The following is an 18641-nucleotide window of genomic DNA, read 5'->3' as shown; positions in this document are numbered from 1 at the left end:
CCTTCCTTCCTTCCTTCCTTCCTTCCTTCCTTCCTTCCTTCCTTCCTTCCTTCCTTCCTCTCTCTCTCTCTCTCTCTCTCTCTCTCTTTTCTTTCTGATAGGGTTTCACTTTGTTGCTTAGGCTGGGTGGAGTGCAGTGGTGCAATCATGGCTTATTGCAGGCTCAAACTCCTGAGGTTCAGGTGATCCTCCCACCTCAGCCTCCTGTGTAGCCAAGACTACAGGTGCATGCCACTAGGCCCAGCTAATTTTTTTTTTTTTTGAGATGGCGTTTTGCCATGTTGCTCAGGCTGGTCTTGAACTCCTGGGCTTAAGTGATCCACCTGCCTCAGCCTCTCAAAGTGCTGGGATTACAGGCATGAGTCACCGTGCCCAGCTGAGAACTTTCACCTTTTCACTTCAAAGGTAGCACTTTATGGCTTCTCTTTGGCATATCCAAATTGCCAGCATCATTACTCTTGTGACTGGAGCCATTATTAGGTAAAATAAGGGTTACTTGAACAAGAGTACTGCAACATAATGACAATCTGATAATCCAGCAGCTATTAAGTGACTAATGAGCAGGTAACATAGACAACATGGACATACTGAACAAAAGGTGCAAGATTTCATTATACTACTCAGAATGGTGCACAATTAAAAATGTATGAATTGTTTATTTCTAGAATTTCCATGTAATACTTTCTGACTGTGGTTGACCGCGGTTTACTGAAACTGTGGAAAGCAAAGCCATGGATAAGGGAGAAATACTGTATGCCTAAATTCTGACCAAAGACATGAGAATAAATATTTGAAATGCAGGGTGCATTCTGTCTTAAATATGACTTTCAGAAACTCTTCTAGAACATATATTTTATATTTAACTGAAAAAAGTGAGACCCATTTACAGTTGAAATAAAAGAAAATTTTTAAAGTGGTTTCTAGTATCAGACATTACATTTAAAACAAAAGGGCTTCTCCTACCTTTCCAGAAACCCAATTAAAACACTTCTATACTATCTAGTACAATGGAAATTATATGTAAATTGACAATAGAGACATTCTGGCTTGCATTTCACTGGTGAATGTAATTAACTTAATTGATTATTGTTCAAGGTCTAGACTCATGTTGAGCAGCAAAATATGCCTGAGGTTTGCATGACCTGATATGCCAGAAAAAAAATTCTGACTTAAATGAGTATTTTCTGAAAAGACTTTAAAAACCATTCCATGAAACAGGGAGCCGATGTTGTAGAAGAACTGCATTACTACCTGAAAAGTGATCTTTTCTACTTAATGTTGGAACTTCCTCTTGCAGTTCAGAACTCAGGAATACTTCCTCTTCATATGCTTGTTCCCAAGACCTCTTTTCCTGTAGAGGGACTTCAATGTACTCAGAGGGTATAGGCTCCCCATATTTTGTACTTTTTAAGATACTATCTTTTCTTGATTGTGAAGTTGAGTCTTCTTGCTCTTCTGAAATTATCTCTCCATAAGGTTCTTGTTCTGATTTTTGGTATGGTTCTTCTATTATTGACTCTCTGAGTGATTCCTGTTCTGCAGTTGACATTCTGCGTGATGCTTGTTCTGCTACTGACTCTTTGCGTCGATCTTTTTCTGCAATTGACTCTTTGCGTGACCCCTGTTCTGCAACTGACTCTCTGCGTGCCCCCTGTTCTCCAATAGACTCTCTGCGTGCCCCTTGTTTTGCAACTGACTCTCTGCTTGATCCTTGTTCTGAAACTGACTCTCTGCTTGATCCTTGTTCTGAAACTGACACTCTGCGTGGTCTTTGTCCTTCTATTGACCCTTTTTGCTGTCCTTGTTCTGTAGCTGACTCTCTGTGTGTTTCTTGTTCTGTTACTAACCCTCTACTTGACTCTTGTTCTAGAATTGACTCTGTGTAGGTTCCTGGTTCTATTACTGATTCTGTGTACAGTTCTTGTTCTGCAGTTGACTTTTTGCCTTGTTCTTCAGTTGAAATTCTTTGTGGTCCTTGTTCTGCAGTTACTCCTCTCCACTGTTCTGGTGGGTTTGGTGGTGGTGTTGATGTTCTCTGTTCATCAAGTTTAGGTTGATCTGGACTTTCTAATAATTTACTTTGGGTTTTGCTAGTATGTTTTGCAGAAAGTAATGTATTCATCTCTAAGAGCACTTCGTCAAAACCTTCATAAATGTGTTTCTGATTATCCATGTCTCCCCACAACTCAGTCAAGTTTATCTCTTCAAATTCAATGAATGGCCCTAATGCAGAAAACAAAATATTCACTTAAACCATTGATCTTATAATGCAGAATTAGAGCTATTAAATTAATGCAAAGAAAAGCATTGAGCACAGAGATTGTAATATAGACCTATTGTTCTAAATAAATATCAGTTATCTTTGGCTGCAACACAATAAAAAGTAAAAAGGTATTCAAAATAACTTATACTACTAAGTTAGAAATCATCCCTTCCTAAAAGGCGTGATTTTGGAAATAAACAGGATTCTCCTTTTGCTACTTGGAGTGTTGCTTAGACTGCCAAGGCAAATAGAAATTGTCCTCTACCATTGTAGTCCCCTACAATAAGCATCGCATAGGGATGGGAAAGGGGACACATCTTTCATCTCAAATATATTTTCAATATCTGTAATATAAAAAGCAAGTCTTTATCCATGACAATCTTTCACTGAGGCTATATTTTTCCAGCATTCATTTTCCCCCCATCTCTTTCCCGCTTCTTTGTTCTTCATTCCTCAGTTATTTTTCTCTACAACTTATGTGGGCACCTGGAACAGAATACTAGGGAAAGACTGGATAGTATTCACAGAATCCCACTGTTAAACAACAACAATAGGGCCGGGCGCGGTGGCTCAAGCCTGTAATCCCAGCACTTTGGGAGGCCGAGACGGGCGGATCACGAGGTCAGGAGTTCGAGACCATCCTGGCTAACACGGTGAAACCCCGTCTCTACTAAAAAATACAAAAAAGCTAGCCGGGCGAGGTGGCTGGCGCCTGTAGTCCCAGCTACTCGGGAGGCTGAGGCAGGAGAATGGCATAAACCCGGGAGGCGGAGCTTGCAGTGAGCTGAGATCCGGCCACTGCACTCCAGCCTGAGGGACAGAGCGAGACTCCGTCTCAAAAAAAAAAAAAAAAAAAAAAAACAACAACAATAAAACCCTGGTGTCTGTACTATAAAGAGTGGAAATCATGCCACAGGACTGTTCCTGTTTCTCCCAAAACAGTAGTGGTAAGCTATAAAATTGTGATTCTCACAATTTTCAGAAATACTCCAAGTATATCACCCACAGATTTGTAAGTATCCAAGTAATAAATCTTCACACAAAAATAAAATATTGACATTCTTGGCCAGGTGTGGTGGCTCAATGCCTGTAATCCCAGCACTTTGGGAGCCAAGGCAGGTGGATGACTGAGGTCAGGAGTTGGCAAAACCCTGTCTCTACTAAAAATACAAAAAAATAGCTGCGTGTGGTGGCAGGCACCTGTAATCCCAGATACTTGGGAGAATAAGGCAGGGATAATCACTTGAACCCGGGAGGCAGAGGTTGCAGTTAGCTGAGATCGTGCAATTGCACTCCAGCCTGGGCAACAGAGTAAGACTCTGTCTCAAAAAAAAAAAAAAAAAAAAAAAAAAAAAAAAAAAAAAAAAAAAGACATTCTTTGAGAAACTCAGCCAGTACGATACCTTCTCTTTAAAAAAAAAAAAATGAAAAAAGCTGAGCCTAGTGGCACATGCCTGTAGTCCTGGCTACTCTGGAGGCTGAGGCAGGAGGATTGCTGGATCCCAGGAGTTTGAAGCCAGCCTGGGCAACATAGCAAGACCCCATCTCTGAAAAAGTAAAATAAAATAAAAATAAACCCCACAATTCTATTTGTCTTGGAAATAACATAAAAAGGACATTTTACTGTATAAGTAAAGGTATACAAGTAAAAATGCTTGGGAAAAGGAAATATTATTCTTATAAATCTTATAATTTTAAGTTGGGTATTAAAAATGGAATTACCAGGCTGGGTGCAGTGGCTTACACGTATAATCCCAGCACCCAGGCATTTGAGACTATCCTTGGAAACAGGGTGAAACCCTCTCTCTATTAAAAATACAAAAAATTAGCTGGGCATGGTGGTGCACACCTGTAGTCCCAGCTACTCAGGGGGCTGAGGTGGGAGAATCATCTCCCACCCGGGAGGTTGAGGCTGCAGTGAGTCATGATCATGCCACTGCACTCCAGCCTGGGCAGGAAGAGTAAGACTCTGTCTCCAAAAATTTTTTTGGTTGATAAAATGGAATTACCATTACTAATTTAATTTCCAAAACATTCAGACTGTTACTAGAGCATTTCTTCATTTGCATGAATTTAAAATTGAGTTCTCACTGAGTTCTGACATAAAATTTTTGAGTATTGCACTGTGGTGAAAAATACATCTAGTTGTGATGAAGAGCGAATTTTGTGGAGGGAACAAACAACTAGATACAGTTATCATGATCTAAGAGAGCTATTATGTGAAGGGATTCCATGGTGGTAGAATAATCTTGTGTTATCATATCAGTGTATCATATCAGTACATATCAAGTGACACTCCAGCTTGAACATACTCCCTCTGAGTGGCACTTACATTGTCGTGGGTTTCGAAGTAAACTCCTAAGCATTTGTGAACTATGGTCATAGAACAATTCCAGCAAGGCCAATGTCCTCTGCCGATCCAAAAACCCTACCTAAGCAAAGAAGAAAGTTTGTGATTAGTTGTTACAGGAGATTTAAGATTTTTATGCAGTTGCAACGTGGCTTATTGAAGCTTTTATCATCACTACCACCACAACAATCATTATCATGTAAGTAAAAGCTGCAGCATCAAAATCAGGAAAGTTATATCTTGCCTTTAGGCTTATACTCTACTTTCTCATTCTATGACATGTCAAAATGACCTCTACTTAGTAAATGTTTAAGAACTATTTGTGACTGACTTATTGATGGCTAAATCCAATGTATAATGTTCAGTTCTTATCTTACCTGACCTGAGTATGTCACTTGAAACAATTAACTGCTCCCTACTTGTTCTTTTTCCATTGTTATTTTTGAAAAACTTTTTAATAATAGAATATAGAAAATGATAGAATTAACACATGTGTTCCCAACACCTAGAAATAATGATTGTTAACATTTTGTGTATGTGCTTTTAAAAGTCTGATATAGCAACACAGTGAGACCCCCATTGCTTCAAAAAGTAAAAAATTAGCCAGGCATAGTGGTGCACACCTGTAGTCCTAGCTACTCTAGAGGCTGAGGCCAGAGGATTGCTTGATTTGCAGTGAGCTATGATCATGTCACTGCACTCCAGCCTGGCTGACAGAGCAAGACCTTGTCTCAAAAACAAAAACAAAAATACCTGATATCGGCCAGGCGTGGTGGCTCATGCCTGTAATCCCAGCACTTTGGGAGGCTGAGGTGGGTGGATCACCTAAGGTTGAGAGTTCAAGACCAGCCTGACCAGCATGGAGAAACCCTGTCTCTACTAAAAATACAAAAATTAGCCAGGCATGGTGACGGGTGCCTGTAATCCCATCTACTTGGGAGGCTGAGGCAGGAGAATCACTTGAACCCAGGAGGCGGAGGTTGCGGTGAGCAGAGATCATGCCGTTGCACTCCAGCCTGGGCAACAAGAGTAAAACTCCATCTAAAAAGAAAAAAAAGAAAAAAAAATACCTGATATAGTACATATGTCTTTCTTCAAATTGCTTTTATTTACTCAACATTGAGATCTAATTCATATCTGTAAAGAAATATATTTTATCCTTTTTAACTGCAATAAGACATTCTGTAATATGAAAACACCATAATTTAAAAAGAAACTCCTCTATTGATGGGCGTTTTCATTATTTTTAGTATTTTGATATCAACATAATGCTGCGATGGATATCCTTACACACATCTCCTTGTGTACATATGCAAACATTTTTCTAGGGTAAATAACTAGAAGTGGAATTACTGGATTGTATAATATATGCATTTTCAACTTTATTAGTTATAGCCAAATTGCTTCACAAAATGTTAATACCAATTTACATTCTTGCCAGCATTGAATGACAGTATTATTTCTCCATATCTACATCAATACTTGATATTATTAGAGTTTATTATTTTTTCTAATTTGATAGATAAAAATGGTATTATTATTTTAATTTGCATTTCCCTGATTACTAGTGAGATTTAATATATTATCATGTGCTTATTATATGTTTGGGTTTTTCATCTTCTATGAATGGCTTTTTCTTATCCTTTTCTCATTTTTCAGTTGGGACCAGTTGCGTATTTCTTTTTTTGAGATGGAGTCTCACTCTGTTTCCAGGCTGGAGTACAGTGGCGCGATCTCGGCTCACTGCAGCCTCCACCTCCTGGGTTCAAGCGATTCTCCTGCCTCAGCCTCCCGAGTAGCTGGGGCTACAGATGCCTGCCACCACGCCTGGCTAAACTTTTTGTCTTTTTAGTAGAGATGCAGTTTCACTGTGTTAGCCAAGATGGTCTCGATCTCCTGACCTCGTGACCTGCCCATCTCGGCCTCCCAAAGTGCTGGGATTACAGGTGTGAGCCACTGCGCCCCACCCAGTTGTCTATTTCTTATGGATTTGTAAAATTTTGAGAATGACCATTCTTTTATTTATGTAGCAAATATTTTTCCCCAGTTTATCTCTTATCTTTCAATTTAACTTTCGGTGAGTTTAGCCATATCAATGTTATCCATTAATTTTGAGGATATACATTAATTTTGAGGTAGTCAAACATATAAATCATTTCTTTTTGATATACAGTAAAAAATCAGTGAATGATATTGGGACAATTTCTTTTTCATATTGGGAAAAACATAAAAGCAGATCCCACCCTCATTAATGAGAAAGTGAGTTCTATCTCATCAGAAACCTAGCTGTGGAAAATAAAATTTAAAAAATTTTAGAAGCAGCCAGGTGTGAGTCACCATGCCTGGCTGCTTCTAAAACTTTTTTAGACAGGGTCTCACTAAGGAATGCTCCTAAGGAATACTCCAAATAAGCACAAACCATTTTAAGTTCCAAATATATGCTCTAAATTTTCTTTTTTCTTTTTTTTTTGAGACAGGGTCTCACTCTGTAACCCAGACTGGAGTGCAGTGGCATGATCATAGCTCACTGCATCCTCAAATTCCTGGACTCAAGCAATCCTCCTGCCTCAGCAGGAGTCGCTGGGATTACAGGTATGAGCCACCACACTTGGCTGCTTCTAAAATTTTAAAAATTTTGTTTTCCACATCTAGGTTTCTAATTAGACAGAACTCACTTTTCCTCATTAATGATGGTGGAATCTACTTTTATATTTTTCCCAATATGGAAAATTAATTGTCCTAGCATAACTCATTGATTACTTCTTTTCCCAATGATTTATATTGCCACCTGCGTTATATACTAAATTCCCACATGCTCTTGCGTCTGATGCCAGATCTAATATTCTGTTCCACTCATTTGTCTATTCCAGTACCAAAGTCAAAGCTATTTTAATTAATATAAGTTTATTTTAAAAATAAGCTCCTGCACAGCAAAATAAACTATCTCCCGTTTGTTTGTCTGTTTACTTTGTTTACACCCAACCTGAATATACAATTTTCATGAGAAGACATACATGGCTGGTGCCTGTAATCACTGCACTCTGGGAGGCCTGGCAGATCACTTGAACCCAGGAATTTGAGACTAGCTTAGACAACATAGTGAAACCCCATCTCTACAAAAATTATCTGGGCCTGGTGGCGTGGCTTATAGTCCCAGCTACTTGGGAGGCTGAGGTAGGAGGATCGCTCAAGCCCAGGAGGTTGAGGCTGCAGTAAACCATGATCGTGCCACTGCACTCCAGCCTGAATGACAGAATGAGATCCCGTCTCAGAAAAAAAAAAAAAAACAAAACATGAAGAAGAAGACATACGCGCAGCCAACAAGCATATGAAAAAATGCTCAACATCACTAATCATTAGAGAAATGCAAATCAAAACCACAATGAGATACATCTCACACCAGTCAGAATGGCTATTATTAAAAAGTCAAAAAATAACAGATGCTGGCAAGGTTGCAGAAAAAAGGGAATGCTTATACACTGTTGGTAGAATGTAAATTAGGTCAGCCATTGTGAAAACTGTTCGGTGATTTCTCAAAGAACTCAAAGCAGAATTACCATTTGGCCCAGCAATCCTATTATTGGGTATATATCCAAAGGGATATAAATTGTTCTACCATAAAGACACATGCACACGTATGTTCATTGCAGCACTATTCAAATAGCAAAGACATGGAAACCAACCTAAATATGAACCAATGGTAGACCATATCAAGAAAATGTGGTACAAGCCAAGCGCAGTGGTTCATGCCTGTAATCCCAACACTTTGGGAGGCTGAAGAGGGAGGATCACTTGAGCTGAGGAGTTCAAGAGCAGCTCTGGGTAACACGGTGAGTTACCATCTCCACAGAAACAGAAAAAATTACCTAGCATGGTGGTATGTACCTGTAGTCCTAGCTAGTCCTGAGGCTGAGGTGGGAGGATCACTTGAGTCTGAGTTGCAGTGACCTGTGATCACACTACACTCAGCCTAGGTGACAGAGCAAGGCCTTGTCTCCAAAAAAAAAAAAAAAAAAAAAAATAGTAACAGAAAATGTGGTACATATGCACCATGGAATTCTATGCAGTCACAAAAAGAATAAGATTATGTCATTTGCAGCAACATGGATGGAGCTGGAGGCCATAATCCTAAGTGAACTAACACAGGAACAGAAAACCAAATACCAACATGTTTCCACTTATAAGTGGGCGCTAAACACTGAGTACATATGGACAGAAAGAAGAGAACAACAGACATCGAGGCCTACCTGAGGGTCAGCGGAGGGAGGACGGAAAGCGTCACAAAACTACTTGTAAGTTACTGTGCTTATTATCTGAGTGGCAAAATAATCTGTACATCAAACCCCCATGTCACACAATTTACCTATATAACAAACCCATATAAGTACCCCTGAGTCTAAAATAAAAGCTGTCCGGGCAGGTGGTGCACACCTGTAGTTCCAGCACTTTGGGAGGCTGAGGTGGGCAGATAACTTGAGCTCAGGAGTTTGGACCAGCCTGGGCAATGTGGTAAAATCCCATCTCTACGAAAAATAAAAAAATTAGCTGGGCATGGTGGCACACGCCTGTAGTCCCAGCTACTAAGGAGGCTGAGGTGGGAGGATGGCTTAAGCCTGGGAGGTGGAGGCTGCAGTGAGCCAAGATCCCACCACTGCACTCCAGCTTGGGTGACAAAGTGAGATCCTGTCTCAAAAAATAAAATAAATTAATTAGTTAAATAAAAGTTAAAAAAATCAGGGAAATTCTCCCCCACTTGTTTTTCATTTGTAACTATTTTTGCTATATTTGAACCTTTATTTTCCCATCTAAATTTTTTTTAACTAAACCTTTTAAAATATATATATACCCTATAAACAGAAAAGTGCACAAAACCTAAGTATACGGTTTTATGAATTATTGGAATAAAAAAACACACAGGAGGACTTTCTCAAAGAGAATCACAAACTTGAGTAGAGGGCAGAGCTTTGCTCCAAAACTCAAGGGAACTACAATATGATTTTATTGTTTGAATTGCCACAGCATTCCAAATGCAATTCCAAATTGCCATATTTCCTCTAAATACTGTAGGATCTTCTATATAATAAGGCACAAAGTAAAGAAGAGTTTTTGCACTGCAGTTTAGAAAAGCCTACAAAGCCTTTTCTTTCTCTGGGACCCACTCTGGAAGCTGATGGCTCATTTAATGCAAAAAAGTAACACACACAAACGTGCTCAGTTAATTCATAAAAGCAGCACATCAAATGTGGCAACAATTGTTTTTAAAATATAAAAAAGATCCAATAAGCATTGTGCCTCTTTTTTAGTGGTAGGTGGCACACGGTACAACAATTTACCCTACACCTGGAACTATTGGACTGCTAAAATTTCTTTCTTTTTTTTTTTTTTTTTGAGACGGAGTTGCGATCTCTGCCTCCTGGGTTCAAGCAATTCTCCTGCCTCAGCCTCCCGAGTAGCTGAGACTACAGGCACATGCCACCACACCCAGCTAACTTTTGTATTTTTAGTAGAGACAGGGTTTCACCATGTTGGCCAGGGTAGTCTCAGTTCTTGACCTCGTGATTCGCCCGCCTCGGGCTCCCAAAGTAAAAATGTTAACAAGACCATAAACCTGTATTTTTATGGGGCTTATCTCCCATCCTCTGACACACATTAGCTGTCTTACCAAGACATCTAATGCTACTTTACCAAGGCATCTAATGCTGCTTTCAGCTAATCAAGTCCAATCATCATGATGGATATCATGGACCTATGTAATGTTCTGTGATATGTCAATACAATCAAGTTCTATGTATACTAGATTACAATAGAGAAAAGAAGAACTGCTTTGGCCCTAAGAGAATGCAGTGAAAAGTATTGCTATTCTTGACAGGTGAAATCAAATTTCTTTTGGTCCTTGTAAACTTCTCTAGAGAAAACAGCATTTGCCAGACCAATAGTTGTTGTGAATGAGAGAGCTATATCAGTTTGGTTCAGTAAAGATTCCACACCTGGAATAGCCACATAAATAGAACCACAGTAATCTACATTCTTCAAGATGTAGGCTGGGTGCAGTGGCTCATGCCTGTAATCCCAGCACTTTGGGATGCTGGGGCAGGCGGATCACCTGAGGTCAGGAGTTTGAGAGCAGCCTGGCTAACATGGTGAAACCCCATCTCTACTAAAAACATAAAATTAGAAGGCATGGTGGCACGCGTCCCAGCTACTTGGGAGGCTGAGGTAGGAGACTCGCTTGAACCCAAGAGGTGGATGTTGCAGTGAACTGAAATCGTGCCGCTGTACTCCAGCCTGGGCGACAGGGTAAGACTGTCTCACAAAAGAAACAAAAAACAAAAAACAAAAAGCATGTATCCTCCACCTTCTACATAGACAAAACAGGAAAATCAGATAAGAATGTGATAGGATTACTTCCCCTGAATCCTTTATATATTTTCATATCTATCTCTGTGGAGTTTTTTTGTTTTTGTTATCTGCTTATGTATTTGGTTTTTTTTGTTTGTTTGTTTGTTTTGAGACGGAGTCTTGCTCTGTCGCCCGGGTTGGAGTGCAGTGGCCGGATCTCAGCTCACTGCAAGCTCTGCCTCTTGGGTTTACGCCATTCTCCTACCTCAGCCTCCCAAGTAGCTGGGACTACAGGCGCCGCCACCTCGCCTGGCTAGTTTTTTGTATTTTTTAGTAGAGACGGGGTTTCATCGTGTTAGCCAGGATGGTCTCGATCTCCTGACCTCGTGATCCGCCCGTCTCGGCCTCCCAAAGTGCTGGGATTATAGGCTTGAGCCACCGCGCCCGGCCATGTATTTGTTTTTTTTAACATTCTGGCAGACAGGGAAAGTTCAGCAGTTTCTGTTACCATAATACCAGGTCCTTCCTACCCTAATAGTCCTCAGTTCCCAATATGGAGAACAAATGTGAAGATTCTATTGGTTGCTGTGTGTCTATTCCAATTAAACATCCAAGAACCAGAAATAACCATAGCTAAGTCCATAGATTAATTGGGCCTGTGACATAACCTTTGACCAAAATAGCATTTATTGTCTGACATCTATACACCCTAACTTTACCCAGTGGCCCAAGGGAGTGCTTTGGGATCCCAGGAATTGATGTTAACTTGGAATAAGTATCTGGTAATCCCTGAGTCTGTGATATTCCTTTGCCAATGCATATTCACCCTAATAAATGGCTACGGGCCCTTTGAGTAAAGCCTAGAGTAAAATCTATGATATATACTTGAGGAAGTCTTGAAGAATTCTTCCCCGAGAGACCCAACCTTCCCTTCAACCAAAGAGTTCTGGGTATACTATCTGACTTAAGTCTGGCATCTGGGTGAGAGACTGAGATTCTCCATTGTGGTATCTCAACTCATGTTTCTGGACCTATAGTTAGTGCTTTTCTGTAAGTAGATCCAGTAAAAATTTAGAAGGTATTATATCCATTTAATTCCTAAGGAAACTGTAATCACCAAGAAAACATTCAGATGGCCACTTTAACTCCCACTACTTATTATGGTAATTCCAAGTATATATTCAGGAACCAACCACAGTGTGAGTCCTATACAAACTGGATCCGTTAAAATACGGCCTTGGATCTTTGAGATTGAATCAAAATATCATGATTAATTATACTTATGAGCACTAACTTTGACTAGTGGGCCTCATCTCTGGTAGTTAAATGTCATGTATCTTTTGTCACTCTAGAAGACAATCATTTCCCTTGAAATTAGAGTGTTTACTTCAGTGACAGTAACTCTCACCATTGTCCCCAGGACAGCTACCATAGAACTTTTTAGTTTTGTTGGTGCTCCCCTCGTTAATTTCTTTAGTTATTTCTCAAGGGAATGTCATTTGGGCTGTCCTGGGCAATATGGTAGAAGTGCACATATAGAGGCTACATATGAAAAATCAATTTCAGAAATCTTGAAAGCCTTGAGATTTCTTACTGTATAGTAAGCCAAGAAGGTTCTGGCATCTCAACCTCATTGAATGTAGGCTATCTTTGAGTCAAGGTTTTATTTAATCTACCAATAAAATTGTTAAAACTATTCCCAGATACCAAAAATATTACTGCTAAGTATATACTACAAAGTATACCAATATTGATAAATTTGAGGCAATCCAAAGTTGTATCTATCCTTCTTAGTCTGAAAATACTATAATCAATTCCCACACATATTACCCAGCTTTCTGCTGCTAGAAATTAGCAAAAACTTACCGATCTGTTGGAGTACCAACACTCATCTTTCAAGACAGACTTTGAACTAGTATTCCTGGAGAAATACTGAGATCAGACTCCAATTTTGGATTTAAAGGCAGTGAATGTTTTACAGGTGGATCGTGAAGAAAACAGACATCTCCTTGCAAACTAATTGCCCCAAGGCAAAGTATTAAAGGATCTCTAAGGAAAGAAAAGCTAATATTCTCAGACAGGGGAGAAGGTATTGCTTCTCCTGCCAAGGAAAGCTTAGGGAGAATTGTGGCTCAAGTCTCAGATTCCTCCGAGTCCACCCATATGTAACTATTCCAAATTTCAGGGTCTCATCTATTTTCTAATGTGCTAACTTTTATGTAAAAGATTTGGCAAGTCTGTGAATTCAACTTGCATCTTGATTCTGTCACATTTATTTGGGGGCTGATTTTTCATCCATATTTGCCCTGAAGCTACAAGAAATAGAGATTTCTATATAATGATCAGGTTTTCTGACTGCAATTTGAGCTGAGAGTTTAAAGTCCTGAGCGTGTCTTTTACTTTCTATAACCTCTCTAATACTGTGAGATGAAGCCCACCCACTGACAACCCCAGGGGTCATCACTATTGTAATTATGGCCAAATGCAGCAAAAGCTTTTCCTTTAATAGGCACTTCATCCCAAGCAACCATAAGTGATTCTTTTTAAGAAAATTTTCATTAAGGAGTAACAAATATGCAACAAGGTATGCAAACCCTAAGTGTTTAGCTCACTGAATGTTTGACACTCGGATAAAGACAGCACATTTTCATCACTGCCAGAAGTGATGAAATTACTATTCTTACTATTATTATTTCTTAGTCAATAATTACTCCAAAGGTGGTGATTATTCTGATATTTATCATTATCGATTAGTTTGTTCATTTTTGTTTTTGTTTTCTTTGAAACAAGGTTTCACTCTGTTGCCCAGGCTAGAGTGCAGTGGCATGATCATAGCTCACTATATCCTCTAACTTCTGGGCTCAAGCTATCCTCCTGCCTCAGCCTCCTGGGACTATAGGTGCCATGCGACTACACTCAGCTCATTTTTATTTTTTTATTTATTTGTAATTTTATTATATTATATTAAATATAATATTTAATTATGTATTTATTATATTAAATTATGTATTTATTTATTTTTGTAGAGATCAGGTCTCACTACATTGCCCAGGCAGGTCTTGAACTCCTAGACTCAATTGATCCTCTTGCCTCAGACTCCTGAGTAGATAGGACTACAGGCATGCACCACGATACCCAGGTAATTTTTGTTTATTTTTTGTAGAGAGGGGGTCTCACTATATTGCCCTCACAAGTGTGAGCCACTGTGCCCAGACCATTCTTGTCTTTTTAAATCAACTTTAGTGAAGTATAGATTCAATAAAATGCACCAATTTTAAGTGTATAGTTCAATGAGTTTTGACAATGTATACACTCATGTGTACCACCACAGTGAAGCTGTAGAACATTTTCATCATCCCCAGAAGCTCCCTATGTCTCTCTTTTTTTCTTTCTTTCTTTCTTTTTTTCTTTTTGGAGACAGAGTCTAGCTCTGTTGCCCAGGCTGGAGTGTAGTGGCACGATCTTGGCTCACCGCAACCTCCACCTCCCGGGTTCAAGTGATTTTCCTGCCTCAGCTTCCTGAGTAACTGGGACCACAGGCACGTGCCACCACATCTGGCTAATATTTTGTATTTTTAGTAGAGAAGGGGGTTTGCCATGTTGCCCAGACTAGTCTTGAACTCCTGAGCTCCATCAATCCACCTGCCTCGGCCTCCCAAAGAGCTAGGATTACAGGTGTGAGCCACCGTGCCTGGCCACTTATGTCCCTTCTTAATCAGTCCCCTCACTCATGGTCCCAGGAAACCACTGATCTGCTTTCTATTGCTGTAAATTACTTTTCCCTTTTCTATAATTTTATATAAATAAAATAATGGTGAATTCTTTGGTTCAGACTTCTTTCACTTAGAATAATATTTTGGAGATTCATCAGTGTTATTGTGTCAGTGGTTCATTCTCTTTTATTACTGAGTAGTATTCCATCATGTGAATATACTACAATTTGTTTATCCATCCACAAGTCAATGGACATTTGGGTTGTCTCCAGCTTAAAGCTATTATGAATGAGGCTGCTAAAAACAGTCATGTATAAGTCTTTTAGTTTTAATTATATGATTTAATTTCTTCCATTTCATTTATCCTAGGTGTATAATCTAGGAGAGAAATTGCTGATTGCTAGGTCATATGGGGAGTGTATATTGAACTCTTTAAGAAATTGTCAAAACTGTTTTTGAAGTGGTTGTATAATTCCTACCAGCAATCTAAGAGAATTTAAGTTGTTCCATATCTTTCCCAACACTTGGTATTGTCAGTTTTTTTTCTTTTTAATTATAATGAATATCAGATTTTTTTTTTCTTGTGAGACAGAGTCTTGCTTTGTCGCCCAGGCTGGAGTGCAGTGGTGTGATCTTGGCTCATTGCAACCTCCGCCTCCCAGGTTCAAGCAATTCTCGTGCCTCAGCCACTCAGTAGCTGGGATTACAGGTATGGCCACTATGCCCAGCTAATTTTTGTATTTTTAGTAGAGACAAGGTTTTGCCATGTTGGCCAAACTGGTCTTGAATTCCCAGCTTGAACTGATCTGCTCACCTTGGCCTCCCAAAGTGCTGAGATTACAGGCATGAGCCACTGTACTCTGCCAGTCTTTTAAATTTTATTCATTCTAGTAGGTTTAATTTTTATCTCACTGTGGCTTCAGTTTGCATGAAAAATTGATGATTATTTACCTGATAAATAATTGATCAGATTAATTATAATCTGATGAATAACTGAACATATTTCCATGTGCTTATTGGATATACCTATATCTTCTTTTCTGGTTGCCCATGATTTTTTAGATTGGGTTGTTTTATAAAGTTGTAGGAGTCTTTATATGGTCAAAATGCAAGTCTTTTGTCATTAAATGTATCACAGATATTTTCTCCCAGTCTATAGCTGTCGTTTCATTTCTTTTACTAGTATCTTTCAAAGAGCAGAATTTTTTATTTTGGTGATGTCTATTTTTTGTCAACATTGTTTTGGCTGTTGTGAGTCCTTCGAAATGCCACACGAACTTCAGAATAGTTTGTCAATTTCTGTAAATAAGTTCACTGGGATTTGGATTGGAATTGTGTTGGGTTTGTAAGTCAATTTGGGGACTAACAATACTTAATTTTTTTACTCATTAATATAGTCTTTGACAGAAACAATAAAGGATCTTTCTTATTATTTAGGTCTTTCATTTCTTAGCAATATTTCATAGTTTTCAGCCTGTAGATATTTGCAAATACTTTGTTAAATTTATTTCTAAGTATTTCATGTGTGTGATGTTATTATAAATGGCATTTACAAATTTCATCTTCCAATATTTCTTTGCTAGTATGTGGAAATCCAATTGACTTTCATGTATTGATTTTTACATCCTGAAGCCTTGCTAAATTTATGTATTTGTTTTTTCTTGAGATTCCTTAGGATTTTCTACACAGACGATCATGTAGTCTGTGAATAAGAGAGTTTTCTTTTTTTTTCTTGCTTTATTTAATTGACTAGTACCTCCAGTACAATGTAAAATAAAAGTGGTAAGAGTGGATATCCTTGCCTTGTCCTTGTTATAAGGAGGGAATCATTAAATTTTTTACCTTGTAAGTATAGCTGTAAGTATTCATAGATGTGCTTTATTGGGTTGAAGAAATTTTAGTGTGTTGAGAGGTTTTTAAAAAAAATTTTTATCATAAATGAGTGTCGAATTTTGTCACAGTTATATAGTTTTGTTTTTTGGTCTCTTAATGTGATGAATTGTTTCGATAGATTTTTTTTTTTTTAAGAAATCGGGGTGGTCTTACTATGTTGCCCAGGCTGAATTCAAACTCCTGGGCTCGAGCACTCCTTTTACCTCAGTGTCCTCATTAGCTGGGATTATAGGCACGTGCCACCATGCTCAGCTCTGATTTTTGAATGTTAAACCACCCTTGTATCCCTGGATTAAGCTCTGTTTGATCCTTTTTAATGTACTGCTTAACTGATTTGTTAAACTTAAAGATTTTTGAGTCTATGTTCATGAGGACTGTTAGTCTATGGTTTTCTTTTATTGAAATATCTTTATCTGGATTTCATATCAAAATAATACTGGCCCCATAAAATGAGTTGGGAAGTGTTCCTTCCTCTTAAGAGTTTATGTAGATTTGAAATTATCCCTTCCTTAGATGTTTGGTAGAATTTATTAGTAACGCTATCTGGGCCAGGCGTTCTGTTTGTGGAATGTTTTTTTTAGTGGTATTAATTATACTTCTTTATACATATAAGGATATCTAGTTTTCCTATTTTCTTTTGAGTTAGATTTGGTAATTTGTGTCTTTTAAGGAATTTATCCATTTAATGTAATTTGCAAATTCATTGGCATAAAGTTGTTCATAATGTTTCCTATCATTCTTTTAATGTTTGCAGGGTCTGTAGTGATGTTCCCTCTTTCTTTCCTGATATCAGGACAGGCATTCCTTAGAGATACCACAGGTCCAGTTCCAGACAATGGCTGTAAAATGAATATTGCAATAAAGCGAATCACACAAATTCGCTTTAGTTTGTTAGTGCTTATAAAAGTTATGTTTATGGCTGGGTGTGGTGGCTCACACCTGTAATCCCAGCACTTTGGGAGGCTGAGGCAGGTGGGTTACTTGAGGTCAGGAGTTCGAGACCAGCCTGGCCAACACAGCGAAACCCCATCTCTACTAAAAATACAAAAGTTGGCTGGGCATGGTGGTGCACACCTGTAATCCCAGCTACTCCAGAGGCAGAGGCAGAGGCAGAGGCAGGAGAATCGCTTGAACTTACGCAGCAGAGGTTGCAGTGAGCCAAGATTGTGCCACTGCACTCCAGCCTGGGAGACAGAGTGAGACTCCATCTCAAAAAAAAAAAAAAAAAGTTATGTTTATACTATACTGTAGTCTATTAAGTGTGCAATAGCTTAAACTGTAGTTTCTCAAGTGTACCATAGATTAATCGCCTAACCAAGTATACACCTTAATTTAAAAACACTTTATTGCTAAAAAATGCTAATGATCATCTGTGCCTTCAGCAAGTCATAGCTGTTTTGCTGGTGAAAGGTTGTACCTTAATGTTGTTGGCTACTAACTGATCAGGATTGTGGTTGCTGAAGGTGGGTATGTGCTGTGGTAATTTCTTAAAATAAGACAACAGTGAAGTTTGCTGCACCTATTGAGTCTTCCTTTAACGAATGATTTCTCTGTAGCATGTGATGCTGTTTGATAGCATTTTATCTATAATAGAACTTCTTTCAAAATTGGAGTCAATTCTTTCAAATCCTATTGCTGCTTTATCAACTAAGTTTAGGTAATAATCTAAATCCGTTGTTGTCATTTCAATAATGCTCATGTCATCACCAGGGGTAGATTCCATATCAAGAAACCATTTTCTTTGCTTATCCATTAGAAAAACTTTGTCACGCATTCAAATTTTATCATGAGATTACAGCAATTCAGTCACATCTTCAGGCTCCAATTATAATTCTAAATGTTCTTGCTATTTCCACTATATCTGCAGCTATTTTGTCTACTGAAGTCTTAAAGCTCTCAAAGTCATTCATGAGGGTTGAAATCTTCTTCCAAACTCGTTACTGTTGAATATTTTGACCTCCTCCCATGAATCACAAATGTTCTTAATGGCATCTAAAATGGTGAATTATTTCCTTCCTTCCTTCCTTCCTCTTTCTTTTCTTTCTTTCTTTCTTTCTTTCTTTCTTTCTTTCTTTCTTTCTTT

General features: G+C 38.6%; 1 protein-coding gene across 1 annotated transcript in view; it reads right to left on the bottom strand.

Moving 5' to 3' along the window:
• Positions 1 to 18641, bottom strand: part of EFCAB5 (EF-hand calcium binding domain 5) — a 175050-nt gene that overhangs the window by 63140 nt on the left and 93269 nt on the right. Inside the window, exons 9-10 of the mRNA XM_023183936.1 lie at positions 4596 to 4695; positions 1252 to 2223 (exon numbers count right to left, since the gene is read on the bottom strand). Of these exons, the coding sequence (XP_023039704.1) occupies positions 1252 to 2223; positions 4596 to 4695 (1072 nt within the window). The remainder of the gene's footprint in view (positions 1 to 1251; positions 2224 to 4595; positions 4696 to 18641) is intronic.

Source organism: Piliocolobus tephrosceles, chromosome 16 (assembly GCF_002776525.5).
Source record: "Piliocolobus tephrosceles isolate RC106 chromosome 16, ASM277652v3, whole genome shotgun sequence".
In the NCBI taxonomy this organism is placed as follows: domain Eukaryota; kingdom Metazoa; phylum Chordata; class Mammalia; order Primates; family Cercopithecidae; genus Piliocolobus; species Piliocolobus tephrosceles.
The sequence above is the reverse complement of the archived record's forward strand: the minus strand, read 5'-3'. Positions and strand labels throughout refer to the sequence as shown.